This window comes from Pristiophorus japonicus, chromosome 1, assembly GCF_044704955.1.
Source record: "Pristiophorus japonicus isolate sPriJap1 chromosome 1, sPriJap1.hap1, whole genome shotgun sequence".
NCBI classification, from domain to species: domain Eukaryota; kingdom Metazoa; phylum Chordata; class Chondrichthyes; family Pristiophoridae; genus Pristiophorus; species Pristiophorus japonicus.
Genome location: NC_091977.1, coordinates 334,321,186 through 334,339,928, shown reverse-complemented (window position 1 = coordinate 334,339,928; position 18,743 = coordinate 334,321,186). Strand labels below are relative to the sequence as shown.

General features: G+C 41.0%; 1 protein-coding gene across 3 annotated transcripts in view; it reads left to right on the top strand.

Moving 5' to 3' along the window:
- Window positions 1-18,743, top strand: part of avl9 (AVL9 homolog (S. cerevisiase)) — a 145,963-nt gene that overhangs the window by 99,123 nt on the left and 28,097 nt on the right. For 2 of the 3 annotated variants that reach the window (XM_070889373.1, XM_070889355.1), the window contains 6 exons: window positions 143-181; window positions 4,197-4,266; window positions 5,049-5,593; window positions 10,272-10,406; window positions 11,671-11,890; window positions 13,812-13,929. In XM_070889373.1, coding sequence (XP_070745474.1) covers window positions 143-181; window positions 4,197-4,266; window positions 5,049-5,593; window positions 10,272-10,406; window positions 11,671-11,890; window positions 13,812-13,929 — 1,127 coding nt within the window. The remainder of the gene's footprint in view (window positions 1-142; window positions 182-4,196; window positions 4,267-5,048; window positions 5,594-10,271; window positions 10,407-11,670; window positions 11,891-13,811; window positions 13,930-18,743) is intronic. The other variant, XM_070889365.1, reaches the window with a different exon arrangement.

The window sequence follows — 18,743 nt, the reverse complement described above, 5'->3', positions numbered from 1 at the left end:
GATGTTTTATTATATTAGGCGCTATATATGCGCAAGTTGTTGTAATCAATGGTCTTTTTTTTCATTCAAAATCGGCTTTTAAATATTTGGATAATTGTCCTGTAATCAATGATGAAAAGTACTTATTTCGGTTTTTTTGCAGACAATAATTCTGTTCAAGTTGATTCTTTTAGAGAAAAAAGTAAGTAATCCTGGTGACTAAGTTGTTGATGGTCAGCAATTTTGTTCATACATTCAGAATATTTGTGTAAATAGCAGTGTTAATATATTTGTTAGCTGCTGCAGAGGTTCTCTGTTCACAGCAGTTAAACACACTTCAATAATGAAGCAGTCCATGCTTGCATGTAGCAATATCCAGGCTTAGGCTGATGTGTGGTGTGCATTTGTTACTTATGAGTCAGGCAATGGCCATCTCTAAAAAGAGAGTCTTACCACCTCCCCTTGACGTTCAATGGCATTGGCATTGCCGTTGCCGAATCCCTCACCATCAACATCCGGAGATCACCATTGACCAGAAAGTGAACCGGACCAGCAACATAAATGTAGTGGCTAATATAGCAGGTCAGAGGCTGGTATTCTGTGGTGAGTGACTTACCTCCTGACTCTCCAAAGCCCCTCCACCACCTACAAGGCATAACTCAGGAGTGTGATGGAATACTACTTGGATGGGTGTTCATCGACACTCAAGAAGCTCGACACCATCCAGGACAAAGCAGCCCATTTGATCGGCACCCCATCCACCATCCGAAACATTCCCTCCACCAGTGGCGTACCGTGGTTGCAGTGTGTACCATCTACAAGATGCACGGCAGCAACTTGTCAAGACTTCTCCAGTAGCAACCCCAACCTCTACCACATAGAAGGACAAAAGCACCAGTGTATGGGAACACCATCACCTCCAAGTTCCCCTCTAACATTCTTGGCATCTTGTACCTACCCAAGAATGCCCCGGATCTCTGAAGCATTAAAACCTGCAAGCAAAATGTAAATATTTAAATACTTTTGAGAATTAATGAGCAGTGAGCATATTTCAAAAGCTAGCATCTTGTATGTTTGGTTTTGTGAAGTGAGAGTTGTAGTTACATGTTTAGCAGTATGAAATGATTCAGTTTTCCTGAAAGCTGTTTTTTTTTGCTATAGTCTGTCTTTTAAAATCAAGATATAAAAAAAACATAAATATAGTTTTGTGTTGGTTTTGCAAACTGGTACATGTACACTTCAACAAATCGAAAAACAGGTTTCTGTGAAGTTAAGAATTTTTCTAAAAAAAGTAATCTTTGGTAAATAATTTCCTGCCTGTCAAACTTACTATTTTGTACTATTTACTTATTATTCATGCCCATACGGGCACCTTGTTTCAAAGCCCTGGTGATGGTTGTGAATTGCAAAGTGGACAATTGATGCGTGGTTGAGCTTTATCTGTACAAAAAGAATTTTGCATGTAATGTTGAGAAGTGATGCAGCACAAATTGTTAGATTAGTGTTGCTGGATCTTAGATTGAGGCTCTTTGTGAATGAAAATAATGTGTAAATGTCAAATGCAGACTGGTGTAGATTTACAACAAGCTTTCCTAAAGGGCTGTTCAACCACTTTAAAAAAAAAATCATTTTAATAATTTAAACATTAAAATGGAAAACTCCCAGGTATATAGTAGTCTTATCATCATCATCATCATCATCATAGGCAGTCACTCGGAATCGAGGATGCTTCCATTCTTAAAATGAGTGGCTGAACAGTCCATTACGAGAGCCACAGTCCCTGTCACAGGTGGGACAGATAGTCGTTGAGGGATAGGGTGAGTGGGACAGATTTGCCGCACGCTCTTTCCGCTGCCTGCGCTTGATTTCTGCATGCTCTCGGCGATGAGACTCGAGGTGCTTAGTGCCCTCCCGGATGCACTTCTTCCACTTTGTCCAGGGGCTCCCAGGTGTCAGTGAGGATGTTGCACTTTTTCAGGGAGGCTTTGAGGGTATCCCTATAACGTTCCTCTGCCCACCTTTGGCTTGTAGTCTAGAAAAAGTGTGACTGCCTTCAGCGTTGAAACAATAGAGGTGACATGGAATGAAAATTAGAAAGTAGTACAGTACTTAATCTTAGGTAGTGGCATGAAACTGGTGTGCCTCTCAAACATGATGCTGCACTGTTTCTGCACAAGAAGTAGGCAGCATGATTACAGAAGGTGGTGCAGATTGATGCACAAATTCAGATGGGTAAATCGATGTGTAGGGTAGACAAATGGTTATGGTACTGGTCTAGCAACCTAGAGGTTAGGAGTTCAAATCCCACCATGAAATTAAATTCAATAAATCTGTTGGCTAGCATCAGACAAATTTCCATGACAGCAGCCGATTTGTTGTAAAAACCCAACTAATTACCTTCAAGAAAGGGAATCCGCCATTCTACATGTGACAATATTTCTTAATACACTCTTCAGAGACTTGGCATGCCCCTCAGTTGTAAAACCAGCCTTGCCAGTGTAGCTCACAAAGGATCAGGAAAATCCGGTTAAATCACCGTTATTAAAACAGATAAAATGCATAGCTGCATAAACACCATAAAATAGTTGCTAGAATGCAAAACAGCAGTCAAACAAGATGGGCACGAATCATGGCATCAGGACAAAAAAAAAGATAAAGATTGAAGGAACTGTAACCCTTTCACTAGTACAAAGCTACATTTACCTTTGAACAAATTATTCTCTGACTGCATGGGCTCAATTTTGACCCACCCCTTTTTTCGGCGCACTTACCGGAGATGTGCCGCTTTTCTCCGCTGATAAGTGCACTGAAAAAAATCGCCCCCCATTTTGGCCGCTATCCGGCGCCTCCTTGGTCGTCGCGCGCATGGCCAGTCGGGTCGGGGGCAGAGCCAGTGTCCTGCGCTGAAAACAGTGCCGGGACGTCTGCACATGCGCAGTGATAGTGTCCGCGCATGTACAGTAGCTCCTCACCCCCAGCCTCTGTGTGCGTGCTGCAGCTGCTGTGTGTGTGGGACCCGATGCCCGCCCCTAGCCCTGGCCGAGTGCCCTCCCGGTGCAATCGACCTCTGGTTTGAAATTTTATGCGCTGTAGCTATTTTTGAACTTTCTTAATGGCTTGTCATTTTTCTGGACTTTTGAATATTTTGAAAAATTATGTAAATATGTTTTGTCTCTTGTGAATAGTCAAGCCTATTCACCTGGTGCTATTGTGAAAGAAGAACATAAGTGATTGAGGAACACTGAGAGAATATCTTATTTATTGGAGTAGACTTTAGATAATATGGGCTCAATTTTGGCCCAGTATAATCATTGCAAACAAATAGTTGTTTAAATTAGTTTTGAGATTAGGGCAATTTAATTCAACTATCTTTTACTTCTTTAATTTTTGTAGTTTAAACTTCCTTAAATGCTTCTGTTATATAGTAAATTAACTTTGCGAAGTTTGTCATATGATGTCCTGTATAGCTGTTTGATCTTGTTCACATTCTTTAGTCAAGTCATTAAGTTCTGCTAGCCTCCCGCCCCATTCCAGGCCGAATGGCCTCCGATGTACTCATCTGAGCTGATTTCTTAACTCTCCAAGGGTTTTCTGAAGTGGCCACATACGCTGGCCTAATTAGATTTTGAGTAACTTAGCTGGTCAAAGTGGCCTAAATGGCCAAAACTGACGTAGGTGGTTGGTAACGCCCCCTTTAGGGAAAAAAAACGAAACTAAGAAAACTGCTAACTGACTCACTCATACTGGCACAAATTGAATGTGCAAAATAGGGATTTTTAAGATAATCCAGGAAAATCAAGTTGCTCCCAAAAAACCAGAGCAACTCCTGGGCAAAATTGAGCCCTAAATTTCTGCTATCCTGCTGTACTTTTTTTATTAATAGCTGTTCAGCAATTTATGAATCCAGAGCATAAATATTGAGTTTTTCGCAACTGGATAAAAAGTGTTGAGGGTTTAATGAGATTGGTATCATATGAGGAATTACCATCTTTAATTATTTTATTTTAGATTAGGAGTGGTGCATTATATCTAATAGTTCCTCCACCCAACACTATCGCAGATTTTGTTTTGTGTGGAGATGGGAGCCACTGGTTTTCAATTTTTGATATCTGCTAGAAAGCTTAAATAAATCTAATTTTTTGAAAAGATTGTTCATGGTTTTTAAATGTATTATTTGTGTTCTGAATGTGATAGTAAAACAGCGACTGTCTTTGCAGGTTCTGTTTTATTTATCGCCAGTCAAACATCTGGTTGGGACCCTGATGACTGTTCTGTCACTTTTTCCAGGTAGGCACCAACACATTTGTATCATCAACAAGTTGCTTATTTTTACAAACTCTCAACATCCCAAAGTGCTTCACAGCCAGTGAAGCACTTTTAAAATGAAGGCACTGTTATACTGTAGGAAATACGGCAGCCAATTTGCATACCGCAAGATTCCACAAATAGCAAAGAGATAGATGACTAGATAATCTGCTTTTGAGGAACCAGAACTCCCCTGATCTTCAAATAGTACTATGGGATCTTTTACATCTGACTGAGAGGGCAAACGGATCCTTGGTTTAACATCTCATCTGAAAGACGGCACCTCCAACAGTGCAGCGCTCCCTCAGTACCACACTGAAGTGCCAGCCTGGATTATGTGCTCAAATCTCTGGAGTGGAATTCATAACTTTCTGACTCCATGAGGAAATTAAATAAGTGAGGAAAATTGTTAAATAGTCCACGGTAGATAGAATAGACATCATTCTTTCAATGTAGTTCAACTTCCACGTACAAAACCTGCTCCTGGTTCTCTGATTTGAATGCGTTTGGAGCTCCTGATTTTGACGTGAGTTTAATTTTTTTTTTAAAGTGCTGAGGTATGCTTCCGCAACGAGGCCCATTTAAAAAGGGTAGGGAAAGTCTATTTGTCTCATATGATTCCATTACAGTGTCACACTCTTAAAGGGGACAGTGGATCCAGTTATTCTTCCCCCACCTTTTTGGATAATGGCTTATTGTTTTGCATGGGGAGGTTGGACTATGTTCAACTAATAACCTATGATCTCTTTTTATGATTGCTTTAGGAATGGTCGAACATGGTTTAGCAGATTCATCGCAATACAAGCCACGAAAGAGCACCTCTGAAGAAGTTGCTTTCCAGGAACATGGTTTGAATACTGAAGAATATGTTTCCATTTCTGCATCAGATATTTCAAACCCTGCTTCAGAATTCAGTGTAGAGGCAAAATATCCAGCAGGAGATCATCAGACGACGGTTACGGCAAAGGTGGTAACCTTTTCAGATATACAGAGATCAGAGCAGGCAGATAATAGACTGCAACAGCAATTGCGCCCTCCACAACATGCTTCACCCAACTCATCAGAGAGCGATTGGGAAACTTTGGATGCCAGCATTCTTGATGCTGATAATGGGATAAAGGAAGACTTGTTGAGTGAAAAAGATAATTCTGACCAAAAGGAAGTGTTTACCTCGGATTCCTTGGTTTCCCAGTCCTTGCCAATCACAGTGCAACCACAGGCGAATACAGGGCAGACAGTGATAGTCCCAGGACTGATTTCTGGTCTGGAGGAAGACCAATATGGAATGCCCTTAGCTGTCTTTACTAAGGTAACTTCTATAAATAGCGCACTTCAACTTTGATTTGAATTCTAATAGAGATACTTTGTATACTGTCATCATTATAGTAGGCAAAAGTACAGTCAAGGCTTAAAGGCCAAATTGTCTTTGCCTGAACATAAGGTGGGCTGTTTTCATAAACCTAGAGACTAAAAGTACAATTTAATTGATCTAGAAATCAAAAGTATTCCAGTACTATCTAGATGCTAGATATGTTGGCTCTTGTGCATTATGAAATTATTAAATGTCGTGGTCTAGCAGTTCTGAGCCAAAATACTGTAAAACTGCAACCACCTTGTTCTTAAAAAATGTGTACTTCATTATACAACGTTAAGAGTGTCATTCTATTGTCTTTCATGTATGCAGCCGCCTTCTTAGGTGACCTTTTTTTTTCATTCTTGTGATATGGGCATCACTGGCAAGGCCAGCATTTATTATCCATCTCTAGTTGCCCTTGAGAAGATTTCTTGAACCACTGCACTCTGTGGTGAAGGTGCTTCCACAGTGCTGTTAGGTTGGGAGTTCCAGGATTTTGACCCAATAACGATGGTGGATGGCAATAAATGTCCAATTCAGAATGGTGTGTGACTTGATGGGCAACTTGGGTGGTGATAATGTTCCCACACGTTTGCTGCCTAGGTGAAGGATGCTGTGGGTTTTGGAGGTGCTGTCAAAGAAGCCTAGTTGGGTAGCTGCAGTGCGTTCTGTAAATGATACACACTGAAGCCATGATGCGTGGATGTTTAAGGTGGTGGATATACTCCCAGTATCTTGTTACGTCTGCCCCCTCGGAGACATAAAATATCGCACGGCACTAATTGAAGAAGAGCAAGGGAGTTCTCCCCGATGTCCTGGCCAACATTTATATCACAACCAGCACCACTAAAACAGATTAGTTGGATCATTATCTCATTGCTGTTTGTGGGCGCTTGCTGTGCGCAGATTGGCTACCGTGTTTCCTACATTACAACAGTGACTACACTTCAAATGTACTTCATTGGCTGTAAAGCACTTTGAGGTCTTGAAAGGCACTATAGAAATGCAAGTTCTTTATACAAAAGTGGTTAGGAAGTTTTACCTCATCCTGGATGTTTGAAAACTCAACACGATTCTGAAAAGTTTAAGATCTTATATTATTCAAGGATGATGCCAAGGAGATTGTCAGGCTGGGTTTGGCCTCAAGAACACATTTTCATTTTTAAATCTTATCTGGTTATCTGAAGCTTTCTGAGATTTAATGTGTGGGAGCAAGTGCCACCAGCTCCCCAAAGTACCTGTTGCTCAAGAGAATCTGTCCACCACTGCAGCAATTACATGTGAAGTACCTTGGGATGTTTTCCTATTTTAAGGGTGTTATATAAATGCAAGTCATTGTTGTCTGTCTGTGTTTAAATGATTAGGCAATTGCAACATGTACAGAGAGCTCGAGCAAGTTGGCCAGCAGGTTTTCTCCTTGTTTCAGGTGTCTGATTTGTTACTGAAATTAAATAAATCTCACTTGAAGCCAGTGCAGGGCCCAGCATTAATGGGTACCTGTTACATTGGAAACAGTTTCTCTGGCACAAGCCAGGTTTTTGCTCTTCAGTACATGACCAACTCCAATCATCTTCCACAAGAGGATATGCAAGTTAACACTGCCTTTGTGTTTTCGGTCTGATAACGGCAGTTATCTTCATAGATTCCGATTCAAAATTCTCTCTAGATATTTTCAACTTGGCCTCTAACTTGGTGGTGCTCGCTTCATTCCCTTTAAAGCCAATGAGGAGGCGCTACAGGTCTGCTCTCTGGTCTTTAGGAGCACAAAAAGACAGACACTATTGTACTTTTTAAAATGTTCCTAATTGTAACCTAAGGTTCAAACATAGCCTATTGATGCAGGGCTGTGCTGTATATATACTCCAAAATACAACAAGAAGTCCTATGCATTGGGAGCTAGTTGTACATTACAGGACTTCTTCCTGTATTCTGGGGTATATATTCAGCACAGCCCTGCATAACAGACCATGTTTAAACCTTAGTTGGGTCCAGTAGTCTTTTTTCAGTTTTTATAAATGACCCAGACTCTGATGTAGGGAACAGCATTGTTACGTTTGCAGATGATCCGAAACTTGGCAAAGTAGATGATCATGATGAGCTTAGTTATAGGCTTCAGGATGGTGAAATGGGCAGACGGAGTTCAGTGAAGAGAAGTGTGAAGTGATGCAATTTGGGAGGACTAATTTAGAAAGTATACTATAAATGACACGATTTTGAAAAGTGTAGATGAGCAGTGAGTCCTTGGTGTCCATATACACAAATCTACGGCAAGTTGATAAGGTGGTCAAAAAACCATGTGGGTTCCTTGGATTTATAATGGAGCAATCGAATATAAAAGCCAAAAGATCATACTTGAACTTTATAAATCATTAGTTACGCCTCAGCAAGAGTATTATGGACAATTTCTGGGCACCACATGTCAGGAAAAATGTAAAGGCCTTAAAAAGGGTACAGAGGAGGTTTACCAGGATATGTTACCAGGGCTGAGGGACTTCAGTTACGAGGAGAGGTTGGAAAAGTTAGAACTGTTCTACTTGGAAAATAGAAGGGTAAGAGGAGACCTAAAAGAGTTTTTCAAGATGATGAGAGGTTTTGATAGAGTAAATTGGGATAAAAGGGCTGGCAAGTGGGTCAATAACTAGAAGTCATAAATTCAAAATTATTGGCAAAAGATCTAGAGGAGGGATAAGAATTGTTTTCACTCAGAGTTGTCGGGACCTGGAAAGCTCTACTTGAAAAGGTGATGGAAGCTGATTCCATAAATAATTTTAAAAGTAAGTTGGACAAGTGCTTGAGGATGAGGAATTTACAGGGTTACGGACAAAAGGCAGCAGGTGGGACTAGGCACGACCGCTCTTTCAAAGAGCCAACACGGACGATGGGTTGATTGGTCTCCTGTGCTGTAAGTTTCTATGGGCTCAGTTTTGGCCAGGAGTTGCTCCGGTTTTTTTTGGAGTAATTTGTTTTTTCTGGCGTAACTTAAAAATCCCCATTTTCCCCAATCAGTTTGCACCTGTGTAACTGAGTAACTGAGTTAGTTACGATTTTTTTAGTTTTTTTTTTCTCCAGCCACCTACGCCGGTTCTGCCCATTTAGGCAACTTGGGCCAGCTAATAGTTACTGCAAATCTACTTAGACCAGCGTGTGTGACCATTTCAGAAAACCCTTGCGGAGAGTTAAGGCGCAGGTAGGTACATCGGAGGCCATTCGGCCTGGGATAGGGGCAGGAAGCGGAGAGGACCTGCCTGCACCTAAACCACCAAGCCTTACAAACTACCAAACCTTGCAAACAAAAAGTAATAAGAATTCAATAAGAAATAAAAAATGGAAGTAAGTCCTACCTTCATCTTCAAACTCAGCCCGGGAAGGCGGGAGGCCACTCGGCCAGGGCTAGGAGCGGGTGGGCAGGAGAACTGATCGTGCTCCCGCCTGCCGATGATTTCTATCAGTTCTCCTGCTCACCCTTCCCTAGCCCTGGCTGAGTGGCCTCCCGGTGCGATTGATCGATCTCTTAGAAATCACACCGGGAGGCCACTCGGCCTGGGCTAGGGGCGGGAGCAATTCAACTGGCCGGACAGCAACCAAAGTGGGAAGGAAATTTTTCGCCGCACTTCGGAACGGAGAAAAGTAAGTGCGCCGAAAAACGGGCTGGGCCAAAATTGAGGCCTATGATTCTTGGGATAATGGAATTGACTTGTGGAATTGAATGTGGAATCACCTCCACATGCTTCTGACTTTTTCCCCTTTTACATTTTTTCCCTCTCTTGTGTTATGCCTTTACTGTATCACATCATGCCTTGCCCACTTTGTGATACTTTCCAGGCTACCCAATGTGTGTCCATATTGAGAATGGGTTGGTTTCACATTGCATTGAAGGCTGACATAAATGCACTTCCCAGTAGAACCTTTACTGCAAATGTAATTGCTGCCTAGAATGAGAACTTGGCTGTCAATCTTGTGGGCAAGGAAGATGGTAACAGACAAAGGGGAGGGGACAGGTTGTTGTTTGACTGGATGAGTGCCATCCGCTTTTGATGAACTATAAAAGTGGGCAGAAAAATGACTGCCATGAAGAACGATTAATTTTATAGTTTAAATGTAAAAAGTGATCTAGTGCTGGAACAGTATGAAACAATAAAGGTTTAAATTGCATCAAAGTATGCAGACTGCATTTCAAAACTCCGATGTTCATGTAATTTTGTTCCATTGTAGAATTTGTCAATCAGTATATCTTAGAATTTTAAATGGTAATGTTTATTTTTTCCTGCTAGTGTGACAAATAATGGGTTTGGAATTGCACTGAAAATAGGATTAATATAACGCAACACTTTTGGTTGAATTAACCTGGGGTTCACCAATGAGGCAAAACTTTCATCCGACTCATTACTTTTTCTGATAGTCATGTGCCAATGGGGAACTTTACAGTTGCACATACTTCATTCTCTAGTTTTTGCCTTTTATAATAGTGGATAAATGGTACAGGAATTGCATTGCATATAACTTCAGAACTATAATCCTTGTATATATTTTCTATTGCCATTATTAGTTTATTTGAAAATTAATTTCTTAAGACTTAATTAATTTCTAATTACTGTGAATAATTCAAAGTGCTTTCATTATTTTTCTCTTCCAGAGTTATCTTTGCTTACCATATATGGCTTTGCAGCAGCATCATCTTCTCTCTGATGTCACTGTACGTGGGTTTGTTGCTGGGGCAACAAATATCCTTTTTCGCCAGCAGAAGCACCTGAGTGATGCAGTTATCGATGTAAGTGCAGGGCTCTAGATTGTAATTTGATTCAGGGCTTCAAATGCAGAGAGTTAAACTTCTGCAAGCACAATATTCCGACTAACAGCACAACAATAAAAGTTTCCAAAAACAGTCTACCATCTACTTAACTGTGGAATTGGTTATACAGAAAGATGAAATGGCCACTAATAAACCTCAAAACACCATCAGATTACTAACCAGCAATCTACAAATTGTAAACTTCTAAATTTTAGCTGTAATCAATCTGTTACATTCCCGACATTGTCCTCTGTCTTTCTACAGGTTAATTATTATTCCATGTACACAGCATACAATATATGACAAGTACGACTTTCTGGTTTTAATAAAATGGAAGTGATAAAGTGTGATACAAATGAGCTTAATAACTTAAAAGACAGTTCTAGCTTTTAAGTGTATAAAATTAAAGAATTCCTCTACAATTCCATAACATTGATTCCTGTTGCTGGTGCAACTACTGGTTAACTATAAGCCAGTGCCAGGTGCAGCGATTAATTTTGAACCTTTCTGCCAATACAAAATATAGAGATTGAAAACCTTCTTAAAGTCAGTTTGTACCAAAGATGCTGGAATCTTAAAATGAGCAGTTTTACTTTTGTTTCAGATTTTCAACCTTTACAGTTTTTTGCTCTGATAATTTTGATGTTCCTTTGACAATTAAGGTCACTGACCTTAGGAGAATAGGTCATTTTTTTTGTGTGAGCGAAGCCTTTTGATGCTTTATTACTTTCAACATTTTTCCCACTTTTAACTTTCGCGCGCACCTTCTTCAACTCCCATTTTAATTGTAAATTGACTAACTTGGTTTGCGTGGAACTGAATGTTGAAGCATACTCTGCAGGGCAACCATGATCATATGCAGAAGCTGGAGGTCTGAATCAGCATCTACAATGGTGGGAGTATAATTGGGGGCAGTTCTAGATACTTAGAATACACACAAAATAACTGGAAATGTCCTTGAGTTTTAGAATCCCATTTAAGATGTATTAAGCCTCATAATTATTTGTATATTTAACAAAGAAGCTGGTGAAAAACTAAATTTGAAATATTGTCAGGGATGAACAGAACTTCAGCAAAGAACAACCTCCATTCACTCACATCATGCAACCCTAGAGCGAACATGAAGGCAAACAGCTATTTCTTTTAATTATCCTTTAGGGATTTAAAAGCATAAATTCAAGATTTCCACAAGGGGAGAGGAATCATAAATGTGGCAGCTCTTTTAACTTGTATGTTTTCACAGATTGCAGAAGCTGCGGTACAGACACATGATCCGGAACTACGCAAACTGTTGAACCTCACCACAGCAGACTTACGTTTTGCAGATTTTTTGGTGAAGCATGTAACTGAAAATAGGGATGATGTCTTTCTGGATGGGACGGGTTGGGAAGGAGGAGATGAATGGATCAGGGCCCAGTTTGCACTCTATATCCATTCCCTTCTTGCCACTACTTTGCAACCAGGTGAGAAGTAATTTTTGTATACACTAAAAACACAATTTTATGTACACAGCACAATAGTAGCATTAAAAGATTGCATCTCTATATATCTACAAAGTACATTTTGATTAGGTTTATGGAATGGATGTCGAAACTGACTTGAGCCCTGCCAGTCTGGCCTTCAAAGGCCAGGCAACTTAGTCGTATTTGCACTTGGATTTTTTATTTGCATGTTTGCCCTGTTTGAATGTTGTGGGCCTGGATGTTTGAAAGGGACTCTTTCTAGTGCTGTTGCTTCATTGATGTCTAAATCCTAAATCAGAACTACAAGATATGTTAATATCAGCTACTTGAAACATCTGCAAATAGATACATGGAGGGTAACTTTTTATGTGACCCACAACACAACATTTCTCACCTCTACAGCCCATGAAGACAGTCCCTGGTCCAGGGCATAGCTTATTACATTTTTAAATCACTCCGGTAACATCGGAAATTCTTTACTCTCCTAAGCTTTTTAGTATTGCCTTCAGAAGCAGTTCACTTTCTTCTACTTTAGATTTGTAGCAATTTATTTACATTTTTAGTGTTTTATCCTTTTTAGTCAATGGATGCATGTCATAACTCATAAAATTTGCATCCTAATTTTATTGTTGTAAATAGTGCATGACTGTTGCTTGTGACTGTTCTGGAGAACTCTGGATCTAATAATACATGTACCAGAATACAGGAACTAGAATAAGGGTTTTTGGCTGTTGCTCAGATTGGAGAAGGTGTACCACCGGGGGCACTGCTGAGTCCATTTTTGTTCTTGGTAGATCGATAATTTGGATTTGAGCATAGGGAATAAAAATCAAAATTTGCTGATGACACAAAAGTAGGGAGTTTGGCAAATGGTGAGGAGATTGTGGAAATCGGCAGACAGGTGGCAGATGGAATTTAATGTGGAGAAGTGTGAAGTATATACGTAATGGAAGGACGTTCAAGAGTGTAGATGAACAAGACACCCAGGGATTCAAATATATAATTCCCTTAAAAGCCAGTAAGGCCACAAAAGGACCGACAGCGTTTGGGTTTTAGAAATGGAGTTGCAGTGTACATTTACCTGGATGATGCCAGAGATGCCGAGTGACCTGAGACTATTTCCACTGTGAAAAAGGCTATGAAGAAATTTAACAAAGTTTTTTTTTTAATTACTAAGAGTTTTGATAGAATGAATGGGGAAAAGCTATTTCTTCTGGTTGGAGAGTTCTGGGTGTTTACCAAGCGCTTCGGAGAAATTTCTTTACTCTTGTAGGGGCACGGAAAGTTTCATCATGGAGTGGAAGTTACCATTGGTTCTTTTAAGGGAAAATTGTATAAATATTTGAAGCAGAGGAAGATACAGGGCTTTGGGGAGAACACGGGGCACTGGGATCAGTCTTGGATTGCTCCACAGAGCCGGCACAGCCACTGGGCTGAATGGCCTCCTTCTGTGCTGTAAAACTCTGTGCTCCTTGTCTTTTGATTCCTGTACATGAAGATAATTCACTGACATACTTGGGAATTTAAACTGCATATTTTTTAAACTATATTATGGGTACAATGCAGAATAGTTGCATTTCATAATTTGGCAGCTTCCAGTATATCATGGAATAAATTTTGAAATCCCCCATCACATTGAACATCATAGTATCTCAGAGACAGAATTGCAGAATGATTGTAATATTTAGTTCCAAAAGCCACTGATTGATTTTTTTTCAGTGTGAACTTTCTGAAGTGGATATTGATTACAATCCAAGTCCATTTTTGGACATGATATATTTCCTGATATATATGAGCTGCATTATTTCAAACATTGGATTAATATTCAAGTAATTTTGAGCATTTCTGTTAATTCTGACTGGGGAGTTGTCTGCATTCTGACCAGGCAATATATTGTGTGTCTTTTACTCTGCTTCTTCAGATAATGACAAAATGTTAGCAGACTATGGCATTTTGTTTGTCACTGCATGGAAGAATACACACAACTTCAGAGTGTGGCACAGCAACAAACACCCTGCTGTCACTGAAGTCAATCCTGGGTAAGATGATATTGCTTATTTCATATTTTTCTCTTGCCAACTACAGTTACGTATTATGAAGAATGGAGATGACTCTTAGACTTTATTCACATGTTATTTTTTAACAGGTTACAACTCCAGGAATACTGGATGGTGTATGTTTCTGTAATGTACGAGAAAGCTTGCATCTGCACCCACTGCCTGTCTACAAAAACTAACTGACTGATGTCACTTTTTTTGTCATACTCTTGACAACTTTTTGTTTGCTATAAATTCCTGTCTGCATTTATACTGGAAAATGTCCATGTAAACTTGTCACACTGTAATGCCACACTCTCACCAGTGGTGGCACTACATCATGTCAGGTTTATATCTCTCAGCTCCCTAGTATGGACTGAAGAAACTCATATACTCTTAACTAACTCAACTTACCAACTTTTGTAAGTTTTATTATTTAACTATAAATAATGTAAAATTTAAATATTATATAAAAATAAGGATAGATATACGACTTTAAAATGATGACTGAATTATACCTGCGAGCCTTGGACTAATAGTTCTATGTCCTCTGGCCCCACTTCCCCTGAAGCCTACACTTGGTCTTGACTCCCTAAGTGCAGTAGGCAGTTACCATTATAAAGGTGGACATAGGAATTTATATTGACCGGTGTGGCCAAAACACCACAACAGGAAGTTATGTGCTGTAGACAGGAAGTGTGCAAGATTTCAATATATTTTTTATAATAATCTGGATTTTTAAGGTTGTTTAATCAGAGGTTAGGAAAAGCACTACTCTACCTACTCTTCACACCCCCATCCCCACCGCATTTAGATCAATTTCTGATAACCTTAGTCACAGTTGTAGAGAAAATAAAATCTCCATTTCCACTCTCAAAACTGAGACAACCGGATCCCATGCTTCTGTCAAAACTTTTTTTTCTTCACTTGTTCTCCCCTACACTCCAAGGCTGCAGGATGCTTTCCAATACTGTGCCAAAGCGGTCATGTTTTGTGTGAACCCAGACATTAAGGCCTAGGCTTATTGACTGGGACTTCCACCCACCCTGAGATGCTCCCAAAATCCCAACTGCGTTTCTGGCCCTGGGGTACTTTGCATAGGGGAGTGGGTTTCCTGGCCTCTACTGGGACTTCCAACTGACTTGAGTGAGGAAAAGACCTTTTACAGTGGGCCTCAGGAACTTGCCACAATGCGAGGGGGATACAGCCGTCAAGCTGGCTGCGCAATGCTTTTTATTGCAAATTCTTCTACTGAGGTGCTGGTTCTCGGAGTGTTTGGGAAGGGCTCTCTTCTATTGCATCCCTGAAGCCCTCTCCACTGATCATAGAATGCTGGATGCCTCCAACATGTCCATTGCTCAAATGGAAAATAGCACAAAACTCATGTAACCTCCCTCAACTGCCCATGTATGGATGCTCTGAGTTGCTGCCAATGCCCTCTGGAAGAGGGAGAAACTGAAACATGGTGGAGCTGCGCCTGCCCCAGATCCATGGGAAAATTAGTAGGACAAGTATAGAAAGCCTCTCCTCCTAGCTATTTAACTGTAGCTGCATCACAGTGGAGCCTTGCCTTGTCCTTATCCAATTTCCACACATGCATAACAGCAGAAGTCGATGGATAGTGATCAGTGACAGGACCCCAGGCTGGCGTTTCCCCTCTTGCTAAGCCAATTGTAGCACCCAATTACTGCTCTTATGACTGAGATCAGTTAACTCTGAATACACCAGAAATGAAAAGTGCAATTTTCTCATCTTATTGGCTTAGTACTGCCCCAAACAGCGTTTTACTAAACAGGACATCGGGGCATTACTAGAACCACTCATGCCTGTTGTTGGATGGTGACAGCAGCATAGGCTGACTTGCTCGGGCGAGTGCCTCGCTTCCTCTTATGTTCCCTGCTGAGAATAGGGACCTGGCATGTGTTGAATAGTAGACAGAAACCCACTTACTAGTTTGTAAGACGTTTTAAGAATATTTTTCCATACTTTTGTCTTCTGAAGGCTACAGATCTGCCCCACTTCAGAATGGCCAAGAATCATTGTGTCATAACTCTATAGCATTTATTTACTATTCCATTGGACTTGTGTGGACTGTTCAGTTCAGTACAATGAATCTCTGAACCAGGCAGTGACTAGTGGGGTGCCGCAGTGCTCAGTGCTGGGAACCCAGCTATTTACAATAGACATCAATGATTTAGATGAAGGTATTGAGTGTAATATCTCCAAGTTTGCAGATGACACTAAGCTGAATGGCGGTGAGCTATGAGGGGGACGCTAAGAGGCTGCAGGGTGACTTGGACAGGTTAGGTGAGTGGGCAGATGCAGTATAATGTGGATAAATATGAGGTTATCCACTTTGGTGGCAAAAACATAAAGGCAGAATATTACCTGAATGGCGGCAGATTAGGAAAAGGGGAGGTGCAATGAGACCTGGGTGTCATGGTACATCAGTCATTGAAAGTTGGTATGTAGGTACAGCAGGCGACGAAGGCAAATGGCATGTTGGCCTTCATAGCTAGGGGATTTGACTAGGAGCAAGGAGGTCTTAATGCAGTTGTACAGGGCCTTGGTGAAGCCTCATCTGGAATATTGTGTTCAGTTTTGGTCTCCTAATTTGAGGAAGGACGGTCTTGCTATCGAGGGAGTGCAGCGAAGGTTCACCAGACTGATTCCTGGGATGACAGGACTGACCTATGAGGAGAGACTGGATTGATTGGGCCTGTATTCACTGGAGTTTAGAAGAATGAGAAACATGTAAAATTCTGACGGGACTGGGCAGGTTAGCTGCAGGAAGAATGTTCCCGATGTTGGGGAAGTCCAGAACCGGGGGTCACAGTCTAAGGATAAGGGGTAAGCCATTTAGGACCGAGATGAGGAGAAACTTCTTCACCCAGAGAATTGTTAACCTGTGGCATTCTCTACCGCAGAGAGTTGTTGATGCCAGTTCATTAGATATATTCAAGAGGGAGTTAGATATGGTCCTGACTGCTAAAGGGATCAAGGGATATGGAGAGAAAGCAGGAAAGGGGTACTGAGGTGAATGATCAGCCATGATCTTATTGAATGGTGGTGTAGGCTCGAAGGGCCGAATGGCCTACTCCTGCACCTATTTTCTATGTTTCTATGTTTTTCTTTCTTGCTGAGAAATTTTCCTGACACTATCTCACATCTCACCTATCCAATTGTAACCAGAGAATCACCTGCACTGACTTCTCTTCCTGCCTCCACACCGTTAACTTGGGAGTCCCCCAAAGATCTATCCTTTGAACCTTTCCTATTTCTCAACTACATGCTGCCCCTCAGTAACCATCTGTAAACACATCAGGTTCCACATGTACGCTGATGACACCCAGCTCTACCTCGCCACCATCTCTCTTGACCCCTCCAGCCTCTGATTTGTCACTGCTTATCTGACATCTAGTCTCAGATGAAATGTAATTTCCACCAATTAAAGATTGGGAAACCTGAAGCCATCGTCTTCGGTCCCTGCCACAAACTCCATTTTCTAGCCAACGACTCCATTGCTCTCCCTGGCCATTGCCTCAGGCTGAACCAGACTGTTCGCAACTTTGGCATTCTAATTGACACTGACCTGAGCTTCCGACTACATATCTGCTCCTTCACCAAGACAGCCTTCTTTCATGTCAATCATATCACCCGAATCCATCCCTGCCTCAGGCCATCTGCTGCTGAAGTCCTCAGCCATGCTCGTTACCCCCAAACTCGACTATTCCAAAGTTCTTCTGGCCCGTCTCCTATCTTCCACCCTCCATAAACATAAGCTTATCCAAAACTCCGCTGCCCGTCTCCTAACTCACACCAAGTACCATTCTCCAATCACCCCCTGTGCTCGCTGAATTACATTGGTTCTTGGTCCCTCAACGCCTCACTTTTAAAATTCTTATCCTCGTGTTCAAATCCCTTTATGGTAAAGCCCTTCCCCATGTTTCTTCCTTCACCCAACATTGGCAACCGTCCCTTCAGCTGTCTAGGACCGAAGCTCTGGAGTTCCCTTCCTAAACCTCCCCACCTCTCGACACTTCGTTGACCTTTCTTAAAAACCAACCCTTTGATCAAAGCTTTTGTTCACTTGTCCTAATCGCTCCTCCTTAGGCTCGGTGTCAATATTTGTCTGTTATGCTCCTGTCAAGCATCTTTGCACATTTTACTATGTTAAAGATGCTGTATAAATCCAAGTTATTATTGATAGAAAGCTCTTGTTCACCTAGTATATCTGGTCGAAGTTCAAGAATCTGGGTGAAAATTGAATCATTGTTCAGTTTATGCAAGTTAGGAATTTTAACTTTGCTTGTCCTGTCACATTTTTCCAATGTTGGGCGATTTGAAGAGCTTGTTCTTTGACTGCACTACTCCCAACAATATGACAACCACACTCGCTGTTCACAAGAACTAATAGTTTTCTAAGCCCCAGAAGGTGATTCTGAACCCAAAATGCCACCAATTTTAATCACATAATCAATTCTCAAATCTAAATTTTAAAAGGACAAATGCTCCAGCTTAAAAGAGGACTTGTACAAATAAGCTTTAGTCAGTCTTTGGACTCCAGTCCTTCAAGACTTTTCTAGGGCAGGGTTTACACCGTCTCACATGACTAGGGATAAGAAATTAAATGTTTCCAAGTCCCAAGTGTGTTCATCAAACTCGTGCACCAAAGCAGCATCAACAATGTTCAGTGCCCGAGAGCAAACCTCTTGAGTCACCTGGGTAAAGATCTCAATGTTGATTAGATCTTCACAAAAGAGGAACATAAGAAATAGGAACAGGAGTAGGCCGCACGATCAATAAAATCATGGCTG